General features: G+C 35.3%; 1 protein-coding gene across 1 annotated transcript; it reads left to right on the forward strand.

Annotated features, from left to right (window-relative positions):
* The first annotated feature begins 483 nt into the window (after positions 1-483).
* On the forward strand, positions 484-23,638 carry crtam (cytotoxic and regulatory T cell molecule). Its single transcript, XM_031906505.1, has 12 exons — positions 484-553; positions 1,569-1,706; positions 2,273-2,425; positions 3,527-3,670; positions 3,767-3,928; positions 5,097-5,165; positions 14,193-14,297; positions 16,022-16,096; positions 17,997-18,098; positions 18,493-18,627; positions 21,625-21,711; positions 23,429-23,638. The coding sequence occupies exons 1-12, from the start codon at positions 484-486 to the stop codon at positions 23,476-23,478; spliced, it is 1,290 nt and encodes a 429-aa protein (XP_031762365.1). The 3' UTR covers positions 23,479-23,638.
* Positions 23,639-24,292: the final 654 nt, after the last annotated feature.

Consider the following 24,292-nt stretch of genomic DNA (forward strand, 5'->3'; position numbering starts at 1 on the left):
AAAGAAACTATCAGTATTTAACTACCTAGCAATACTTTTATTTTGAGTTGTTAAAATGCAATTAAAATTGAAATATCATTATTTCAGTAACAACTACTTTGACACCACTCTGACTTTTTCCAAACTTTTACTAGTTTTTTCTTTGCGAGATACCAGCAATGTGCATCCATACTATTCTAACACTTAATAGGGCTCTCAATGTATTTTTATGTGAATAGATGCTTATGTATAGTATTGCATTTTTTATATTGGTATTTTTATATTTGACATTGTGTTTCCTACACATTTTATAGATAAAGTAAGCATGTGAGTAAGTAGAAAATAAAGGATGGGACAGAAGAGAAAAAATAAGTTCAAAATAAAGCCCAAAGACATATTAGAATCAGCTTTAGTCTGCAAAGTTAGGCAGGGACTAGGTGCTCCACATTCCTTAATGCTTCAACTCTATAAGAATGCAGATAAAAATATGTAACAAGGTGCAACATGTGGTTGCCACCAAACAGCAGTATGATTTACCTATGGCATTGCTCTAGAGAAGGCTATAGGAACAATGGTAAGTAGTACAAAAAACAAATGGCACAGCCAATTGTGTTACATTAGACTATTGCTGTAAACCTCACTGGAACATTTAGCAGTAATCCTCCAAACTGGTTGTTTGAAACAGGGCCACTCAAACTGATGTTGGGTGTATGTTTAGTAAAGATATTACATTAAGACCAATGGCACAACCTGTGTTTTCTCTGGCTAGGTAGAAACTGTTCATAAACAACCCAGTCTTGAGTGTGCACTGACAGATACAGGATCGGGATTTTGTCACAGAAAAGGAATAGTATGTATTTTTGTGCTGAACTCCGCCCTGATTATCAGCGCATACTCAATACTCAAGCATGCGAGTGCAGATTAGGCTTTTCTGTGACTTATCTTTACACAGTTGGAGAAAACACCAATTGTGCCACTGGGCTTAGTCTTTCTACCTCAAGTGTAAAAAATGTACAATTAAAAAAACCAAAACAAGTGCTATAAACGGCAGCAGTTGGCCATCTTTTGCACCCGGCATGCTGTGTTTAACTGCATATAAATAGCAAATAGTTGTTAAACGCCATGGTGCTCTGTGACCTTAACACTGTTTTTTTGTAACAGAGCCGCACACACAATTATTTGTTGTAAGGGAGCTTACCCCATTTATTGTGACCACCTTGATCAACACGATGAATGGAGGGTGTATCCCCCCCCCAAAACGCTGATCAAGGTGGTCACAATAAATGGGGTAAGCTCCCTGACTGCATATAATTGTGTGTGCGGCTCCGTTACAAGCTACTTGTTTAAAGGAAATCTAAATAGTACTCAAAAATGATTTTATTTGTAGACAATGCTGGGCTGCTATGAGCCTTTTCAACTTTGCTTAAAATTTGTTAAAAAAATATGACTGCAAAAAAAAAAAAATGAAAGAAGCAGCATTACTCAGTTGCCTAAGCATGCTAAGGTAAATGCTGTATCTATTGCTGTCAGATTAGATTAACTTCTTTCTTAAAGTCACTTTTTAATGTTACTACTCTGTTTTTTAACAGCGGAATTTCATACCACACATGTGTATGTGGAGGAAGGAAAGGCAGCAACTTTAAAATGTGTGTTTCCTGGTGATGACGAGTATCCCCTGCAGTGGCTGACTTCAAGGGGCTTTGTTGCTTTTTTTAACGATCAGAAAGGTAGGTGTAAGTACTACAGTTTTCCAGTCTATTTTATGTGCAGTGCTATTCTAAATGCATAGTGTACATTTTAAAGAAAACAAATAGCTGACAAAGCAGTTGGGATACTAGACATATACACATTGTATTATATAGCCTTACATTTGCAACACAACATATATAAAACATAATGTTTTGTCACTGCCACATAAGTGTTGTATAGTTCTATGTTCAGTTCAAACAATAATGATATTGTCTCTGTGCATCAAAAACATGTTGGCAGTGAGGGATTTACTGCCATAAGAATGAGAGGTTAGTATTGTTTCAACATGCAGAATGGCATATACAAAAATTACTCCACCAGAATTCTGTAAAGGTTTTCAGAATTAAAGATTGTTCAAGATATTTTACATTTATTGTAATAAATGTTGAATATCTCACATACCTGTTAATTCTAAAAACATTTATCATACAATGACAGGCCTTAATTCAATAAGTTAAATGATATTTCTTTATATAAATTATTATTATTTCAGCTGGGATTTAGGTTGTGACAGAGTTTCATTATAATTCCTTTTTTGTTGCAGTTTTAAAAGACAGAAGATATGAGCTAGTCAGCCATTCAAAGGATGAGCTCATTATCCGGCTATCCAATATAACAATGCAAGATGAGGGCATTTATACATGTTTGCACTATAGCTCTCCAGTACAGAACAAGACTGTCAGTATCACAGTATTAGGTAAGTAATACAGGTATAGGACCCATTATCCAGAATGCTCGGGACCAAGGGTATTCCAGATAAGGGGTCTTACTGTAATTTGGATTTCCATACCGTAAGGCTACTAAAAAATCAATAAAACATTAATTAAACCCAATAGGATCAATTGCAACTTCCTGTTTTATTACTACAGAGAAAAAGTAAATCAGTTTTAAAAATTCTGAACCATTTGATTAAAATGGAGTCTATGGGAGACAGGCTTTCCGTAATTCGGAGCTTTCTGGATAACAGGTTTCCGGATAACACAAAACTTTAGTAAACTATGAAGAAACTCTTATATCATTCTAACCTGTGGCACTCAGCTTATTTGTAAACATGAACTTTCTGCATCCCTCAACTACCAGAATGGGAAGAAATTCTGTGAGTGATGGTTTATTGAGATCTTCAAGCTTAGTATCCCAGCTATAAACCATGTGCTATAAATGGAGTGCTGTAACATTACAGTTTGTTAACGATCTCCTTCTATGGTGGCTCAGTGGTTAGTGCTTGTGCTTTAGGGTCTTGGGTCCAATCCCAGCCTTGGCACAATCTGCCAGAAAATTTGTATGTTCTTCTTCGTCTGTGTGGGTTTCACATCCATCCACACTACAAAACATACAGTCAGGTTAAATGGCTTCTGACGAATTTGACTGAAGTGTGTGTGAATGTGATAGGGACTTGAGAATGTAAGCTCCTCTGGGGCAGGGATGTGAATGATGTTTAAGCTCTGTAAAGCTCTGAGAAAATGTTTCAGTGCTATATAATTAACAGTATTTAAGCTTTGGCAGCCATTGAAGAGGGAGTTCAACCACAATTGCAACCACCTTTCCTTGCCCCCCCCCAATCAGTAAATGATAGTAAGCACCATATGTTCTATTTGTAGAAGACCTCAGAAGGCCAAGTTGTTTTTAATGGTGGGTGACAATAAATGTTTCTGAAAGATTTAAAGTCAGTCTGATTTTCTGTTACTAAACTATACCAAAATTGTAAATCATTCTAAATTATGAACCAGAAGTTCTCTCCAAATGATAATCTGGAATACTTTAAGAAAAGCTGTTAATCCATTATATATTTTTTTATTAGCTATTCCATCGAAGCCTGTGGTGGATTTATATAACATTCATGGAAAAAGCTCTGAAAATCATATCATTCTAAACTGTTCCACCTCTGGTAGTAAACCCCCTCCTGAAATGACCTGGTTGATTGATGACAGTATGGAAGTTTTTGGTGAGTACCTTACACTTAACCAGCTCATGTTTAGGAAGATGAGTTTTTCAGAACAAACTTTATTTTCACCATTATTTTTCTATCTCTCTTCTAAAGGTGAAACTAAACACAGATTTGAAGGTAATGGGAAAACATGTAATACCACCAGCACTTTACGGATCAAAGCTTTTAAAAACAGTTCAACTGTGAAATGTATATTAAGGCACAAAGCTCTACAAGATGGGAACCTTACCGCATCTTTCATTTTCCAGAATCCACGTAAGGAAATAACTGTGTTGTTAATATACCTGTTGTATGTGAGAAGTTGGATTTGAATGCAATGTGGTTCTCTTATATTTTGTAATTTATTTATTACCATGTAATTATACTAGTATGCTCCAAAATTGTGTGTTCTGCATGATTTATACAGTTTTGCAAATTTAAATCCCTGCAAGCTATTATTATTATAGCTGCCAGCTAGGAGTTCTGGAACCATAAGCAAAGGCACAACTTGTGCCACCTTAGTCTGGTTTTACTTTACTTTCATTATGTTAATGTGAAAAAAGTTAATGTAAAAAAGGTTAATGCTAGTAATTTTATGTGCACTTTTATTTATATTATCAATCTGGCACAAGAATTGTTAACAAAATTGTAATAAAAAAATAGAATGAACCTATAATGCCAAACAAAATTGTCTTCAATACACCATGAAGTCCAAAGTGACAGTGATCTACCCAAAATGCTGATGTATTTTCAGTGCCGTGGCACATCCCTCTACCCTGTTCTTTAAGTATAATTTTACTGTCTCAACCCCCTGTTTTATTACCCTTTAACCAAACTTCTCTTTTTTTTAAAAAAAATTAACGTCTAACCTGTCCTTAAATATCAGTTGAAACACTATATCCTAATATACTAGTATACAGTACTAATATATTAATATGCGAAGAGTTTTCCTCTTGGCCTTGAAAGGAGAGTGGTGTTAAGTAAAGACAATGTTTTTTATATGCTCTAGAGCCCAGCAAGAGACATTTCTCGGCCACTGATGATTTGAGAGAAAATTGTTTACCAGCTTTGTATCTTGATTTGCACATTTAGAGGATTTGCCGAAGTTTTTAGTTCCACTGGTGATTTTTTTTCATCAAACTTCTACTTTTCAACACCACCTCTTTATATATGAGTATTAAATATGTATTTAAACAGCATCTCCCTGCATCCTCCAGGATTATACTGTAGTTTAGCATTGTACAGGGCCACAGGAGAGACACTCTTACAATATTACTTCTGTAGGAAGTCACTATATAGAGTGAACAGGGTACTAAAAACCCTTCATATGATGTAGGTTAAAATGAAATATGAATAAAACTGCATCATTTGATGGAATAAATATTTTAAACAAATTTGAAACAAAAATAATGTCAGCTCTGATTTTATTGTTATTATTTTGCAGCATACACAACAGAAGCAGAAGTCCCTGCAAGGAACTTAATTACTTCTCAGTTTCCTTTTCACATAAGAGGTATGTTTATTAAAATATTTTTTAATATATTATATGCAGTAGCTCAATATAGCATATTAATTTCGATGGAGAAGCTACCCTCATAGGTATCCATTGGTTTCTATTTTAACAATCAATCAAAACTGTATCTATATTGAGAGTGATTCCACTAGATGGCACTGTGCATCTGAATTAATTTACACGCATTGTAAATGTACAACAGATATAGATTGTAGGAGCACCTCATGATAAAATTTCACAATACGTATTTGCTATACATTTATATCTGTACTATAATACAATGCTGTCACAATATTTTTCATGTAATGGGCAGATTATTTACTAACTTGTATGGGGTCAAATAACAAGGAAATTGTGATGTACAGTGGATCTGTTGGACAGGCTGCATTTCTTTTGCAAGAGCTAAGACCATTATGCTATAAAATATCTTTGACTCTTACAAGAAAGCACACCAAATACAACAAATCAGACAGCAAATGTATGCAAATAATTATTACTTTTAAGCACAACAATACATATTTAGAAAAAAACATGTAAATTACATTGTTGCATGTGTTGAGTGATACCCTTTCTACAACAAGCAATAAATGTAGAGTAGAAAAAGTAGAATTCAGTAGAATTCATAAGTCATTCACTGGTTCTTAGATGTTTCTACAAATTGCATGGGTAAAAGCATTTTATATCTTTATTGTGAAATGCTAAGTATGAATTACTCATAATAGAGGAAATGGTAAAATTAATTATCCTGTACATGTAGCAACAAATTTAGGGGTTTAAGCTTTTTATTCTTCAATGTCAATCCAACACATTTTTGCTGAAAATCATTGCTTTTGGGATGCTGTCATTTCCAGTGCTTGGCTTCCATATAACATCTGTGCATGATTCTTTAGGTGCAATTGCTCTGTGTCTATTGATGCAGGCCACTGTGAAAACATCAGCAGACACAATGCATGTGATTCCATGAAACAGACTCGCAGGGCTGCTTTAGGTGTAAGTACAATAAATGGCGGCAATTTGCAAAATTACTATGGCAGTTTTTGTGCAACCACTGTGGTTGTGGTTGCACCCTAAATGGCAAGAGAATATTTAACTACAAGCACAAAGGCAGTATGTGGAGTTTTCCCAAAAGATTTGGCATAGTATAGTAGACAATGACATGACACTGAAATTAGGAGACCAGTGTTTATTAAAGGACAAGTCAACCCAAAATATCATTTTTTGCTTAATAAAAGAAAACATAATTTTAAGTAACTTTGCAATATACATTCATTACAAATTTGCAATGGGTTTTTACTTATTTGTATATATAATTGCTATTAGAAGTAGTGTTTGTCAGTCCATTTCTTTTCTGGTGGCTCTGGCATTTAAAACAATGTAACACAAGCCAGCAAATTGACAGACCTGTCTTGCTGGAGGAGACTGACCTTTGCAATATTGTTTAAAAAGTAACAACTATGAGTTCAGCTGCTTTCAGTATCAATTACATTTACAAATAACTTTTAAAGCACTAACAAATTTAAATAAATTCACATTGGAAAGTTAATTGGAATTATGTTTTCTTTTATTAGGCAAAAAAAATATTTTTGAAGTTGACATGTCTTTTAAGCAAACTTTATGCTCCTGAAAATGTATGGGAATAGTTAAATACAAATGCTTTTATTGAACTCTTTAAATAACTATACAGGCTACAAACTATGTTCTTTCACCCTGAAACAGTAAAGAATCAGTGGTAAAAATAGGATGCCATGTACAGCATTAGTGATAATGGTATTGGCATCACAGTCAGCTTGGACATTTATAGAGAGAATTAGCTTTCATTTTCTGTAAATGTGCTAACTCTCGGCTGGAGGGTTAAAAACCCCCCACCTGGAGACAATTAATTGAAAAACAAGAACAGGACTACCTAGCACTTCAGTAACCTAAATGATGAATATGATGGTAATGTTAACTCTGTTACTGGACACAGATCTGGCATTTTTGTAGTTTTTTAAATTCAGTAAGAAAAAATGCATTGAAATTACCCAAATTATAAAAATTATATTAGTGAACTTATTTTGTTTTTGTTTAGCATATGTCCAAGATTCAGAAATCTTGAATGGACATTTCTACCAGAAAATAAAACTTCACATCTGAAAACTATATCTGTTTGTCTATCATCCCCAGTTAAAATATTTTTAGCATCAATATTTCATGTTTAATATGCACTTAGAAATATGAATAATGAGACGAGGCAAGGACACAAAAATGCCTTTACTTTATTCACTCAAGAACTCATTAACAAGATGCTTGTCTTGATACTGTAGCATATAAATTTACAAGAGACACAAAGTTAACCAGTTAATCACAGTTTAGATTGTCAGCCAGGCCAAACAGCCATATTCCAAATCAGCTCCAACAATGGCGCCTTCCCAAAATGCCTCCTTACTTTTAAGGCCTACTTAATAAACCTAGCAACCAAATTGCTAATGTGACATTGGGCAGCTAAAGTAATCAAGCCTTTGCTATTCACTGTTCTGGGAGTATTAACATTACTACTAAAGCTTCGAGACCAGTTTTCAGGTATCAACAATTCAACAAAATATCAGATGAGTTAGATGGTGAGAACTTTTGTTAAAACCATATCTTATAAAACTATACAGTTTATTGGTGTGTTGTAGTGAGGCAGCTGACAAGCTTGAAAGCCATATAGAAAACAATGTATAATATTATCTCTTTATATGTTATTATTCCCACCAAATGGATGTTTATCTCCGAAAGTGTGGAATTATTTTCTAACGTATGCAAATTATTGAAGCAACACACACACATATATACTGTATATGCTACAATAAATACACTTTATTTTTTTCAAGCACAATCCCAGTCTGCTTGTCTTCTTTGAAAGTGTATATATATATATATGCATATACACTGCTCAAAAAAATAAAGGAAACACTTAAACAACACAATGTAACTCTAAGTCAATCACACTTCTGTGAAATCAAACTGTCCACTTAGATAGCAACACTGATTGACAATCAATTTCACATGCTGTTGTGCAAATGGAATAGACAAAAGGTGAAAATTGTAGGCAATTAGCAAGACATCCCCAATAAAGGAGTGGTTTTGCAGGTGGCGACCACAGACTACTTCTCAGTTCCTATGCTTTCTGGCTGATGTTTTGGTCACTTTTGAATGCTGGTGGTGCTTTCACTCACTTAGTGGTAGCATGAGACGTCTACAACCCACACAAATGGCTCAGGTAGTGCAGCTCATCCAGGATGGAACATCAATGCGAGCTGTGGCAAGAAGGTTTGCTGTGTCTGTCAGTGTAGTGTCCAGAGCATGGAGGCACTACCAGGAGACAGGCCAGTACATCAGGAGACATGGAGGAGGCCGTAGGTAGAGATGTAGCGAACTGTTTGCCGGTGAACTAATTCGCGCGATCATTGGGTGTATTCGCGTATGTTCGCAATTTGGGTTCACGTGGAGTTTTTCCGCTGCGTTTTTTCTCTGCCTAAAAACGCAGCACAAGCCACACATGGCGTTTTTCAGCAAATCCCATTTCCATGGTGCTAATAGTGCGAAATAGCAAAAAACGTATTTCCGCTAGGTCTGCCAGCTGCCTTTGCAAATACATAGGAATAGCTTGCGTTTTTACGCAACGCTGTGTCAACAAAGTATTTTTCAGAGAAATTTTTGCCCTTGATCCCCCTCCTGCATACCACTGTCCAGGTCGTGGCACCCTTTAAACAACTTTAAAATCAGTTTTCTGGCCAGAAATGGCTTTTCTAGGTTTTAAAGTTCGCCTTCCCATTGAAGTCTATGGGGTTCGCAAAGTTTGTGAACTTTCGCACTTTTTGGCGTAAGTTCGCGAACGGGTTCGCAAACTTTTTTTTTTAGGTTCGCTACATCCCTAGCCGTAGGAGGGAAACAACCCAGCAGCAGGACCCCTACCTCCGCCTTTGTGCAAGGAGGAACAGGAGGAGCACTGCCAGAGCCCTGCAAAATGACCTCCAGCGGGCCACAAATGTGCATGTGTCTCCTCAAACGGTCAGAAACAGCCCAACACCGTGTAGGATGTTTGGCATTTGCCAGTGAAAACCAAGATTGGCAAATTCACCACTGGCACCCTGTGCTCTTCACAGATGAAAGCCATATGCTGATGCGGTTGGCCCTGGGTTTCCTAATGCAAGACAATACTAGACCTCATGTGGCTGAAGTGTGTCAGCAATTCCTGCAAGATGAAGGCATTGATGCTATGGACTGGCCCGCCCATTCCCTAGACCTGAATCTAATTGAGCACATCTGGGACATCATGTCTCGCTCCATCCACCAACGCCACGTTGCACCACCGACTGTCCAGGAGTTGGTGGATGCTTTAGTCCAGGTCTGGAGGAGATCCCTCAGGAGACCGTCTGCCACCTCATCAGGAGCATGCCCAGGCATTGTAGGGAGGTCATACAGGCACGTGTGGAGGCCACACACACTACTGAGCCTCATTTTGACTTGTTTTAAGGACATTACATTACATCAAAGTTGGATCACCCTGTAGTGTTTTTTTCCACTTTAATTTTGAGTGTGACTCCAAATCTAGACCTCCAGGGGTTGATAAATTTGATTTCCATTAATATATAATAATTTTTGCGTGATTTTGTTGTCAGCACATTCAACTATGTAAAGAATGATGTATTAAATAAGAATATTTCATTCATTCAGATCTAGAATCTTATTTTTGTGTTCCCTTTATTTTTTCAAGCAGACTGGGATTGTCTTCTTTGAAAGTGTATATATACTGTATATATGTATATACCGGTATATATAGAGGCATGGAGTGACGGCACACACAGGGTTCTCATACAGGAGTCGTAGATTCAAAAAATAAATAAGAGGTTTTTTATTTAGACCTATATATATATATATATATATATATATATATATATATATATATGTGTGTGTGTGTGTGTATATGTATATGTATCTATATATATATAACAAAAAAAGGGAAAGTTGTGCTCAACCACTAAAGTTTAAACTATTAAGCAGGGGTGCAATGAGGTTGTGACCACAAAATACAATATAAACAACAACAAGAGATCCTCTGCACTCACCCATTATTAATAGGACATTAAGAAATTCTGTGCATTAAGCTACTAAGAAATGCCCTCCCCTTTAAGCAAAACAGAGATTGTTTGTCCATATATTGCAATAAACTTCAAGCTGGCCAACTGCGTCAAAGTCATCCCTTCTGGCCACTCCTACACTGACGATGAGCGATAAATATATATATATATAGTGATAAATATATGTATATATATATATATATCCAAGGCTATTGTGATACTAATATCTACAGTTAGTATTACTGGTTGTATATATATAGTTTATGTATGTGAGTGTATAGATTGGTTAGTATAGGTTGTGTGCTGGGTTTACTCGGATGGGTTGAACTTGATGGACAATGGTCTTTTTTCAACCCTATGTAACTATGTAACTATGTAACTATGTAACTATATATATATATATATATATATATATATAGTGATAGATTAATAGATGCATGCTATCTTGATTTATGCTTTCAGTTTTTTAATTTGACACGCTAAACATCACATTTTTCAGATGAGGCAAAGAAAAGCTTGATAAAATTAAGATTAATACTGTATCAGTTTGTAGGAGCTCAGGAGTGCTTTTTCTGGCAAGATTTTGAAACAGAAATGTTATTCTCTTTTGCATAATAAATATGAACTTTGCATGTAATTAAAATCATTTCACAGTAGAAAATAGCCTTTTACTTTCATGTTCAACACCTTTAATACAACTTCAGAAAAAACCATTTGATCATGTCTAGACCAAGAAGATAAAAGACACTTTCCACAGATGATAGTAAAAATTGAGTGATTGCATAAATGTGAGAATGAAATGGCTAATTAGTAAATTAATTGAAACTAATTGTGACTCTGCTTCTAAAAGTAGATCATAGAGATTTGCTTGTTAGAGGTCTTACTGTAAAAGGAATCAATGAGAAGACTAGATTATTGCATTAAAGTTTAAGTTGAACTAAACCTCTTATATGGTAAAAGGAATTATCACCAACATCCAATGCTTGGGTGCTTGGTCAATCAAATGTGTATATTAAGATGGAGGACCAGCACTCCAGATCTATGAATAATCAATGCTTTTATTTCACAATCTTACTGTGATGCCAGTGGTTCCCAGGTGGGACCGAAACGATGGGCCCTTCAGATTTCATTGAGCTAGAATTTCCGTTGAACCACAATGGCACCTGGAGCAGGTGTGGGTTACTATGATTCGAGTTGTATTTTTAGCAAAAGAAATGTTTGCCTGAAACATATGTATCTTCTTGCAAAATCTGATGTACTTTGACCTATGTTTACTAGAGATGTATACTAGTAATTTGTAATGAAAGGGATAATGCCATGTGAAAAAAAACTAATCAATTAATAGTGCTCCTCAAGCATAATCCTGTTCTGAAATCCATTTTCAGATTATGGAATTTTTTAAATGTAACTTTACAATTGAAGCACGAGTCCACCCTGATGTCTCCTTGACTTTTTTTTAAATTGTGCTTTGATAAGCTGCAGTCTTTCTGTATTGCTGCCCTGTACACTCATGTGGATTCAGTTGTGTGTGAACTGATTTAAGATTAATGTTTCTATGATGCTTCTTGGAGAGGTGGACAAAATTCAAAATTCTCATTAAACAGGAAATATATTACACATGTAAGATAACCAGGTTTTTTGAATATTTCTAATCTATATAGAGCATGGCAATAGGGGTAGTAAACCCAGTGACTGTTGGGGGACTAATTAGTATAAGAGGGCAAATGAGTGACCTAATAAAATATGATTTTATTATATTTCTAAACAATTTGGATGGTTAGGAGGGCTCTAAAAAGATCTTGCTGTAACCCTTTTGCTGTGGGACCCTAAACTTGTGCCACTATACACTAAATAAGTGTGGGTTAGCAATTTATCATTAAATAAAAAGATCAAAAGCCTAAAACACACATACATTATGCACATATATAACAATTTCACAGTTAATTGCTCCTTTTGATAATTATTATCAGAGTGTTTAAAAAATAATTAAACAGGCACAGTGTCATTTGTTTATTAAATCTCCTTTTTACCTCTCATTGAATGACCAAAAATAGGACAAGATCACTTTAAGGGGCACATTTACTAACCCACGAACGGGCCGAATGCGTCCGATTGCGTTTTTTTCGTAATGATCGGTAATTTTGCGATTTTTTTTGGCGTCTTTACGATTTTTGCGTAAAAACGCGAGTTTTTCGGCGTCTTTACGATTTTTGCGTAAAAACGCGAGTTTTTCGGCGTCTTTACGATTTTTGCGTAAAAACACGAGTTTTTCATAGCCATTACGAAAGTTGCGCAAAGTCGCGATTTTTTCGTAGCGTTAAAACTTGCGCGAAACGTCGCGCCTTTTAAGTTTTAACGATACGAAAAAGGCGCGACTTTGCGCGCAAGTGTCAACGCTACGAAAAAATCGCGACTTTGCGCAACTTTCGTAATGGCTACGAAAAACTCGCGTTTTTACGCAAAAATCGTAAAGACGCCGAAAAAAATCGCAAAAATACGAAAAAGTCGCAAAATGTTCGTTTCCAATCGGAATTTTTCCAATTCGGATTCGAAATCGTGTCTTAGTAAATCAGCCCCTAAATGTGAGTTATTTTTGTGGCTAAATGCAGGGCCAAAACTACAGGTAGGGAGGTACATACCAATTGGGGGGTAATAGGCACATACCTCTTCTATCTGTCTACCCTCAGTTCTATCTCTTCTTTTCCTTCTGGGGCAGTCTTCTGATGGAGCAAGCAGGAGAGTTAATGTAAGAGTAGGGCCCTCTAATCCTATTTTTAGGATTAACCCTTGTTTGTTAACAAGGGAAACCCCTGTTTGTTATATATTAATGTAAAGTACTCTTGTACCTTGCTGGCTTAATATAAATAAATGATGATGAAGAGTTTGAAAGATGTATTGTGCCTACTCACCCTGCTTCATCATCAGGGCAGGGGGGTCAATCGAGTGATTGGCTTACCTCAGATGCCATTCTCATTAGGCCCAGCCCTGACTGAATGGTATATATTATACAAATTTTGTTGCCTCTCTTTTCATTTTCTGAGCATTTGCTAAAGATACTTTTGATCAAATCTAAATATTGGCAAAAACATTTTAACTGTTTGGTAGTTCTTATATATATTAAATTGAGCAAAGGTTAGTTTAGCACATAATCGTTAGGCAGTAGCCATCAATGCAGTAACATAGGGCATAGAGAGAGAGAGAGAATGTGGCTTGCTTAAAACTAGCATTATACATAATCTACTAATATTCCAGATTACAAAAAGCTACCAACCTTACTTAAACCATTCGTCATTTGTTTAAAATAATTTTTCACCATAGCCATAACATTCCTTTCAAATAATAGATCAACTTTATATTTATTTTTTATTTTAGCACTATCCACATTGTTTCATTTAACAACTGTAAATACAGCAATAAGTGAAGAACAAACAAGAGTTGCTAAAATCAGTACTAACATTTATACTACAGGAGGTAATTACAGTATATATTCTGTGCAATTTTTCTTTTAGAATGCTACAAAAGAAACTGATTTATAATTCCCAATGAATTAGGATAATTTATACGAGATGGCCCATGCAAGACCACATGTGTTAAGTTCTATTTCTTATAGCAACCAATCAGGTGTTAGTTCAGTTAGAAAATGAAAGCCAAGATCAGATTGATTTCTGTGGGCAACTGAATTGGTGCATCTGACACAAAAAAAAAACACAAATAGTCAATGTATAAAGTTGTGTATCTTCTTTAAAGCTACAAGATTTCTGTATTTTTAAAATCAGTTTAGATACTTTTCGATATGTGCATAAAACACTGCCAGCAGTTTCTTGGTCTAACTAAAAAATACTGCTTACAGTATATTGCCTATAACTACATTTGAAGTCACTTAATAAAAGTTTGAATGTTCCATATTTATTTTCTGTTTTATTAGAGAATGAATCACTGTCTCCATTCTTAAATCAAAATACATCTAATGCTTCTGTGGAAACAACAAGCAATTTTAATGAAACCAGCCACAATACTTCTATCACAGTTGGTAATTATTTTTATTCAATAATACATTACTCTGCATCAAATTTAAGTACATGAGAACAAAATTATCTAAAATTCTATGGTCTGTGATTTTTTTTAAGGTTTGCTTTTGTGGGACAGACTGGTTGTGTTGTGTGCCCTTTAATTTATTTTATTGTAACTAAAATGCAATGCCATATGGGGTATAAATCAATTACAAGCAATAAGAGAACTAGCAATAAGAAATGGGGTGGCACAAATTGAGGGGCGGCATGCCGCCCTGACGCAAATGGAGTTGCTTACACCCAGAGCACAGCACACTCAGCTTTTCTGGTGTCTTCAAATAGTACACCAGAACAGGACTAAAGCAAGGCTTCTAATACATTGTGTCAAAAGTCAGAACCAATAGTGCAGAGAAATGAAAGGGTTAAGAATAATTAAAATTACAGAAAATGTGTAATTAATGTATGTTGGAAAGTTGCTTAGATTAACATCTTTTTTCATTTATAAACTAATGTAGCAATTTTTTTATAGATTGTAGACAGCTCCCCCTTACTGTGCATACATATTTCTTTTTAGAAATGTAATGTGCATACATATTTTCTTATTATAAGAGAATGGAAAAATAAACTTTAAACTTAAGTCTAAAAACTTTCTGAAAATAAAAAAGCAATTAAAAATAGCATTATTTTTGAACTATATTATTTCTGATTAAAAACAATTAAACCAAAAAAAGTGACTGGAAGGTTAACTAACCTTTAAATTCTTCCTGGCACACAGGGAGATTAGACGCCCATGATAAATCTTTGCTACCAGGGGTGACTAATTTCCCCAAAATGCTTTCCCAAAGGCAATAATGTAAATCGCTGGTGGGAAAACATATGCAGTGGTTCATTTTTCTGAAGTTGCCCTACAAGGAAACTTAGAATAAGGAAACATTGCGTATGTTTTCCCACAATCGATTTACATTATTGCCTGTGGGAAAGCATATCAGATGTTCTAGATAACGTGAATAAATAAGTGAAGCTTACTAAGTATACTGTTTTGGAGTGTTGAGTGCACAGGACTTAGCAAAAAAAAGTTTATTATTAGTGCATAAGAACCAAAGTTTTGGCCCCACTTGTGAGCCATCGCCAGGGTTCCTTTACCATATTGCTAAGTCAGTGTTGTGAAGACACAGACCATAGAAAAAATGATTCACTTGGGCTAAGTTGACTGCTGCCCCTGTTTCTTGTCACTGCTCCTAATACTGTTTAATATAAAGTGTCCTATTGTCATATTTTGGCATTAAGAGGCCAATTAATGCTTGCCCAATCTTTCATGGTGAGGCAATCATAAAGAAAACCCTGCGTGAGTTTACTAATCAAGAAAGGTTTCGCGCCAAAAAAAAGGCCAACAATCTTTGTAAGTTTGCTCAAATGGGCTTTTGTAATGAAAAAATATTTGGAAGCTTTTAGGTTAACTTACAAAGATTTCCAAGCTTTTTTGGCATGAAACCCCATGTGATAAGTAAACTCATGCAGGGTCACAAAATGGTGGCTCAAGTTAAATCGGCAATATTTACTGATACATATATTTCAGTTTGGCAAGTCTTTAATAGGCCACTTAATATGATGTAAACTATCTGTTGATTGGGTTGGTTTAAGTAGTATTTTTAAAATACTCTACTAGTAAATAGTATTTTACTATATGTTATACAAAACATTCTACTCAAATGAGGAACATAACTATAAATTTTTTAAATTTTAGCAACAACTACATCGTTGCAGTTCACAGATGGAAATACAGCAAAACATAAGAAAACAGGCAATTATACTACAGGAGGTAACTATTTCTGTGCGTTGTATTTTCCATTTGCTCTATTTGCATAAACATGACAAAGAGATCTCTGATCACTATTTTTATTGAGTGGCACTACAGTCATCAATTTAAATTTGTAAACAGTAAGTCCTCAGAAGATTTTGTTTGCTTCATATTTATTTTTATGGAGGATGCATCGTTTGTCTCCATTCCCTGATATAAAAGACATCTATTGTTATAATAAAACTAACCACAGCAATACTATGTGAGCCAGTATATAGTATGTTTATTAACATTGTAGGTCATTTACCTATGGCCATACACAATTGCAAGGGATCTAACGGGTGCTTCTGAGTGTTTATTCATGCAGCATTTGCATCCGGGTAATGCTGCTCTGTGCAAATTGCACCAGCTTACAGATCTTATATGTTGCCTCCAGCCCCCCACATAAATACAGATAAATAAAGTGGTGCTAAATGTAGGGAGTACTGTATTCATGAGAAGTACAGGACTGTGTGCTCTATTCAGAAATTCTTCATTTAGAACACAATAACAAAATGCCTAAATTGCCTAATTCTAATTTGTGGGCCATATTTGCTTTTGGGTGAGTAGATATACAATCATTTTTTGGCTAAATTATGCACCCCTTAAAATCTGTTTATACGGTAGCATCTTACATCATGATGGACATAGCTATATCTTTTAGGAGTATTAGGCTAAACTTTAGAATGTGCAAACACTCAAACTACAGACAGTAGGAGTAGCTGAGCTAAAATGACAATATGGCACATTCACTTTCATAGTTCCAAATCAGATGCAGTTAGGCCGAATATATTTAAAGTCTGCCTGCCATCATTTGCGGTGTTTGGTGTGATAACGTATGTGCCCTACCTTAGTGTGCTGCACATTTTGTGCTGAGGGAACCCTGGAGCTACTACCTGGTCAGGAAGTTGCAGTAGCTCCAAGGTTCCCCTGCGTCAATAGGTGCAGCAGGACCTGATTTGGAATGCAACTATATGGAGGTATGAAGAGTGCTATTTTATGCAAGTGTCTTTGATGAAAGTGGTGTTAGGTGCAACTGACTGCGGGGAAGAGTGCAAGATGCTCAGTGACCCTGCAGACATAAATTAGCTGTAGTGTTTACATATAGAGACTGATGTCTATGGTTATTATATGTGGTATCTTAGAAGTGGTATCTTAAAAATGGTTTGTGGCACCTTACACGGGGACAGTGCAGAGGAAAAGCACTGGAAATAATTGATATTGTGCTATCATATTAATAATACCACCGTATGGCGACATCCAAAGTTACTTGTAAAACAGAAGCTATAGACCACAGACATTGAATATTTTTGGTCATGGAGCTTAACTCCAGAGTGAGGCTTGGTCACCAAATATGTACATTTCCAAATGCATACAGGTTTAAGCCTATCTCTTCATTGTCCATATTTCACTTTTAGGCTGATGTCCCATGGAGCAGTTGAGTCGCCCGCCATAGATCTCTGCTATTATGGGCGACTAACCAAATTCTGAAAATACATTGCGTGTCGCGTGAGGTTACCTGCAAGAGGAAACTTCGCACAACTTTGGATTATCGAAGCAATGCAAATGGCTTTCCACTGGCAACAAATATTATCGGAGCAGTTTGTCACCAACAATAGCAGAGATCAATTGCGGGTGACTCAACCGCTCTATGGGTTCTTGTCCTTACACTACATAGATTTAAACTACATGGATCATCAACAATTCTTTACATTTGGTATGTATAAATGATCCAAATTGTGAAAAATACTGAAATATTTCTGGAATATTATATTTTAATCTGAATGAATAATATAAATTCATTGTTCTTGCTACCTTTTACATAATTATAATAAATAATAAAGTGTCAGGACATCATGCCTCTTTATAATTTCTTCTCTAGACAGTGCATCATTGTCTCCATTCTCAGAGCAAAATGCTTCCAATTCTTACATGGAAACTACAATCAGTTATAATGACGCCACCAACCAACCCTTTACATCAGGTAATTATTTAACTTTTCCATAATTCAGAAAAGTGAGCTGAATTATATGTTTATATTATATGTTTTATGTTTCTACCCATAATTGAACTTGTCTGACAGGCTGAACTGGGGTATGGGCAGTGTAATTGAAAGGATTTTTTAAAAAGTTAACATATAAAATATGGGGGCATTTACTATTGCTAAGTTCTGTTTTTTTTGATAATGAAAAACTGATTGAATGGCTACCTTTCATGGAAGTGAGTTAAATCCCCCCTTAGGCATTTGCATGTAAAAGTACTGCCTACTTTTAAGGCTTTGATGTCTGTGTGATGCTTTATGTAGAACAGTTTGTCACATAGTTTAATTATAAGTAAGTATAAGTAAGTAGTAAGTTTCCTATTAACCTGTTTTTCAGAATTTGAAGTTTCTGCAAGGACGTCAAATATTGTTCTTATCTGGGTTGCAGTCACGCTTATGATTTCGTTCTTGATGATCATAGTCCATCTTTTTTTCCTGAAACTGAAAAAGGCACATGCAGAATGGAAGAAAGGTTAGAACCATGTCATCGACAAATCTCCCTTCTGCAGCTTCACACTTTCCTTATTTTCCCAGTACATAACCTGTTTTGTTGCAAGCCAATTTCTAGTGTCAAAATGCATAGTTTGAAATCACAGAACAAAGGTATATACCATCAGAAATGGAATACAAAGTGGGTTAAAGCTCAATGGATTTCTTCTTACTTTTCAATTTAGGGGCAGTTGCCTAATGTTTTTCATGCCTATGCTAGGAGAGTTACTCCTGAAAAAAGAACTAGACACATTGCTCCATGCTTTTACAGTACAAACCAAGAGTTACAGCAGTCGAGTAAAAATAATGATCCATGCTTCCAAATTTGTCTTCGTTACTTTATATTTAATTTTTATGGTCCACTTTCTGGTGCCTGAGGTAGCCAACTTTTCTGTCCTCTGGAGTGTTGTAGTTAAAAGACAAACTAATTCAATAACTTCCCCATCCCCCACTTAATAAAGTCAAAGATTTTTGCCTCTTGTTTAAAACAGGAACTTGCCTGTGGTACTTTGCTTGAAAATAAGGTGGCTACAGGTTTCCTACAGTGTCAAGCATCCTTTGTAGTACCATGCACTTGGTGCTTGGGCAGTACATTATTGTACAGAATATCTTACAATACTGTGCAAATTCCTAGCTCAATCAGCCCAATAAGTACTTGCTGTTAAACTAATGGGCTGCAGGAGCAGCCCTGTTTGATATAACTTGCAATTCACATAAGTAAAAATTACATGACCTTGTGTTCTGTTAATTGTGTGTTGGTACCTATATTAATCCACAACCATCCAGATCATACTAAGCAGGTGCTGGGCCTCAGCAGAAGAGAAATCAGGGGTGCTATAGGAGACATCTTGGGAGGCAAGGACCAACAATTAACAAAAAAACTGGTTTGATTAAAATCCAGTTGAAAAACCAAGCAAGTGTTTTGTTGACATTCCAGTGTTATCTACCAATCATTTGTAATCTGTAATTAGGTGCTGGTTGTCGCAGGGAGCACATTTTCCCACAGGTGATAAAGTGCCCTGTGTGACATCATGTTTTTAATTTATAATTTTTGCCAAAAAGGACTGATTTGTGGAAAAGGCACTTCTTCACCATTACATCAGACTCCATCAAGTTCAACCCTTCCAAGTAAACCCAGCACACACATACCTATACTGACCTATCTATACACTCACATACATAAACTATATATATATATCAACATCAGTACTGACTGTAGATAATAGTATCACAATAGCCTTGGATACTTTGCTTGTTCAAGAACTCATCCAAGCCCCTCTTAAAGGCATTAACAGAATCTGCCATTACAACATTACTAGAAAGGGCATTCATTCCTTCCTAATGAAAAGCTTTATTGGTCTTCCTAAACCTTGTGTCATTAGGGTTCATTTTCATCCATAAATGCTGTGAGCAAAGTGCAATTTCGCAATCGCCATGTTTTTTTCCAATAACAATTTTACCCCAGAATTCTGGCATCTTTGCAGGTGCAAATGGGGCTATGCAGTAGTACTGGGGATATGCAGTAGTACTGTGCCTACTGTAATTGGGTCCAGTTCACTACAAAGGATACAACTGCAAGTGCGCAAGTCTGCTGGCGTCATTTCTGGTGTTTGCTGGTATCATTTTCAGGTTTCCATTTGCAAGTGACGTGTGCACCCTATTCTTTCTGAGGAACTGTGCGCCAATTTAACACCTGGTCAAGAGGGGGAGGTAACTTCAGAGTTCCCCTGTGTCAATAGGGGCAGCAGCGCATAGTTTGGAATGGAAGGCAGGACTGAGCGACAACAAGCACAACTATAGGGAGAAGCAAGGAGCACATTTTGAATCTAGTACCTTTAATAAAACTTAATTTACGTGCAACTTACTGCAGGGAAAGTACAAGTTGCCCTCTGTGCTTGTGGATGTAAATTAGCCCTAATGTATGTATCCTAGTTAAAAATATTTACACTGGCTTATATTATTTTAATATCCAATTATATTTATTGATATAGAACCACAAGGGCACAAAAAGCTATAAAGAGCATTCTACAAAATAATTTGCATAAAGTAATTAGCACATTACATATATTTTTGCTTTACATTGTAATACAATGACTGAAGAAACCTTAGTAAGAACATTAAATATTTTCTTTTACATTTTTTATAAGAATATATATATGCTTACACATATGCTCAACTATAAAAACTAGCTAACTAAAAGAGAATGTCCTAAATATTATGTGACTATACTAATTGTTGTTTAATGTTTTGACTAGAGCATAGTTCATCTCCTCTAATGAAAACTAATTAAATTACAGCATTTTAAAACTGAAATGTAAAAAGGACTTGATTTAAGCTGTGTGTAACTGCAATTCACTTATCAGTAATGCTTGAGCCTTCAGCATCTCATAGATAAACCATTAGTAAAGTACTTCCAACTATTGATGGCAGAATAACAGCTTAAGTAATACAGACCATTCTCCAAATGTATGCACATCTCTACTAATGGGAACTTAATTAATTAATGGAGAAGGGCTGTTTATTTCCACCTTTCAAAAGATGGCCCTACATTAGAATCCACAAACTGACACAATCAAGGAATTATCGTGAGTCTGACAAAAAATAAATTAAAATAACAAACACACGAAAGCTTTTTTTCATACATGCAGCTGGGAATTCTATGCACTTGCTATGTTTTTGTTGTTCAGGGACTGTACACCTGCTAACCCTGCTTCTTTAGTTCTTTAGAAATGGCTGATTAGTGAATGTTCCCCACTTGGATACATTATCCATGAGCTTTTTGACTGATTATTATTATTGTGCCCTTATGCTTACTCTTTTGAGTTGAACAAATAAGTCATACTTTATAAGGGTGGGGTTTCTTTTTTTTCAAAATATACTGATGATGTAAAAAAATATTTTTAATACAAACATTTATGCACAGATGACAGCAGTAATTGGCTATTTAAAAGTCTTTAAAACTTTATTTTTTTTTCTACAGAAAATGAAACATCTGATCAGACATTGGAAAGCACAAAATCTAGGTCAAACAATGAAGATGCTACAAATCAGCAGAAGAATGGCCATGGTAAGCAAAAACAAACTTACTTTTTCACTTTTGGTCATCTACCCATCTGTTTATGGCAATAGCTGTGAGGGCATGATTTCTTCATTTTAATCCAATATTATGTATTTTTTACATACATCGCATTTTTACACTTGTTTTTCTTTCCAAAATTACTTTTAAAACAGGCCAAAGTGAGAAAAAAAATGAAATTGTTTTATAGTTGTATTGAATTGAAGAATATCCATTGAACTTTTAGAAAACACAACTGGAAAATTGGCTTTATTCTCAAACCTGCACTGATCTGACAACTTTAATGCTTGATAAATAGGCCCTATAACATTTTAAATTCAGTTTAGTTTCTCCATATTAAACATTTACAGCTTCTTGCATAGTTTTTAATCTTGCATGACTTTCTTTCTACCCTTTATTCCCTTTTTCTTATTCTGCTCTTTATTTTCTTTGATGTGTTCTGTTTTTGAGGCTAAAGTAGATAGGCAGGTTTAGGTAAGCATGTGCACGTTAAAGCAAAGCCCTTGAGCCAAACAAAATACTACTACGCCTCATATAATTCCCTTGTATAGAACATGGTGATGGTTTAAGGCACATTAGCATACAAAAAAGCACATTAATAGCACTGAGTGAGTGTATCATTGAAGTTGACAGCACATATGGAGAGTAGCAGGCTCTCAATCCCTGTATACACCCCCACCACAGGTAGAATTGCAATTGAATTTGCTAATTAGGGTTACTGAGAGGAAGCCAGTGAAGCAGTACTAGCTGCTACAAGTGAGTTTTTGTAACACAAAGTATTCTGGACTCTACACTCTTTATCAAGTCATATAACATTTGAAACATGTTGTTTTCAAAAAAAGACATTTGCCGCAGCTAGTTCTGCTTCACTGGCTTTCTCTCAGTAACCCGAATTTTTTGGGTTTTCCAGATAAGAGGTCTTTTCGTAATTTGGATCTACATACTTTAAAGGGGTAGTTCACCTTTAAGTTAACTGTTAGTATGTTATAGAGTGGCCAATTCTAAGCAACTATTCAATTTGTTAGTTTATTAATTAGTTTAAAATTATTTATGTTTTATAGTTTTTGGATTATTTGCCTTCTTCTTCAAATTCTTTGTAACATTCAAATGGGGGTCACTAATCCTGGCAGCCAAAAAAGCTATTGCTCTGTGAGGCTACAGATTTATTGTTACTTTTTGTAACTTTTTTCTATTCAGTCCCTCTTCTATTCATATTACAGTCTCTCATTCAAACCACTCCCTGGTTGCTAAGGTAATTTGGACCCTAGCAAACAGCTGTTATAACTCCAAACTGAAGAGTTGCTAAGCAATTATTCAAATAATTAAAAAAACTACAAAAAAAATGAAGACCAATTGCAAATCATCTCAGAATTTTACTCTCAACATCATACTAAAAGTAAACTCAAATGTGAACAACCCCTTTAAGTATACTAAACATAATTTAAATATTAAATAAACCAAGTAAGGATTCATTATTTCTCAGTGGGATTAAGTTCAATGTACTAGTTTATATTTACAGAAAAAAAGGAAATATGTTTTATTTGATTAGAGTCTATGGAACCAGATAACGGATCCCATACCTTTACCAACCCCCTACTGCTTGCCAAATGGACATCGCATACACTGTAACTAGACATACTGTTTGATTATCAATTTGTTCTAAAATAACTGCATATAAAGCAAAATATTTATTTTTCTTTTCTCATAGTTGGTAAACAAGGATCTATAATTCAGTATAACAAGGAACCAAGTGTTTAACGCAATAATGAAACTTTAATCGCTTTGACTATGAACATGGAAAACCTTTACATCATTCTTTGGACAGCTTTATTCATATGCGACAGTAAAACTTTGTATATAGAAATGTATAGTTGCTGTAGATATCTTACACATTTTAATAAATGTATATATTATTTAACATTCTGATTCTGGCTACTGATTACTTAAGAAGTGTTTAATTATTTTTTTATGTGATTCTTTGCTCTGTAAATGCAGTTATGATATGACATGAAAAACAATTATAGACTATGGATTTCAAGCTTATGTGTCAGTCTACCTTCTAAAACTACATGGTTCAGTTAACAGTTATATTTCATTCATTATGTATTAGTTAATATGGTAATTATTATTATACCGTACTGTATACCGTACTAAAATTGTGAGTGATGTAGTCAGTTATTCCTTAGTGTAATAGCCTTTTATAGATTGCAATTCTCATACGCAATTCCACCAACATTCTGTTCATCAATGGCAATCTCTTATTTGACATTCCCATCCACAGCCTCTCAGTGCTGAAATTAGCCATTAATACTGTAATCCTTTCTATGCACTAAAATCCAGGGCCAGACTGTAGTACTAACAGAATAGATCCCAAGCCTCTGCTAAGTGGGGGATTTGCTAGGTTTTGTGCCTCCACCCAGGGCTAAACCATGTACTAGTGGGCAACAACTCCCTGGGAACTGAAACAGCAGTGTTTACCATGCCACCTTTAATGGACAATAAACCACACAATAGATAGCAAACTGTAATAGATTAACAGGAAAATATATAAGCAATTTAGTGAGAACAGGGT

This window comes from Xenopus tropicalis, chromosome 7, assembly GCF_000004195.4.
Source record: "Xenopus tropicalis strain Nigerian chromosome 7, UCB_Xtro_10.0, whole genome shotgun sequence".
NCBI lineage: Eukaryota > Metazoa > Chordata > Amphibia > Anura > Pipidae > Xenopus > Xenopus tropicalis.

Excerpts from the sequence above, each read along its gene's own strand:
- crtam (XM_031906505.1), top strand. The coding sequence starts at position 484 with ATGTGGTTGCCACCAAACAGCAGTATGATTTACCTATGGCATTGCTCT. Across the intron at positions 1,707-2,272 it reads TTTTTTTAACGATCAGAAAG|TTTTAAAAGACAGAAGATAT; the intron begins GTAGGTGTAAGT and ends TTTTTGTTGCAG. Across the intron at positions 16,097-17,996 it reads AGGCAATTATACTACAGGAG|ACAGTGCATCATTGTCTCCA; the intron begins GTAACTATTTCT and ends TTTCTTCTCTAG.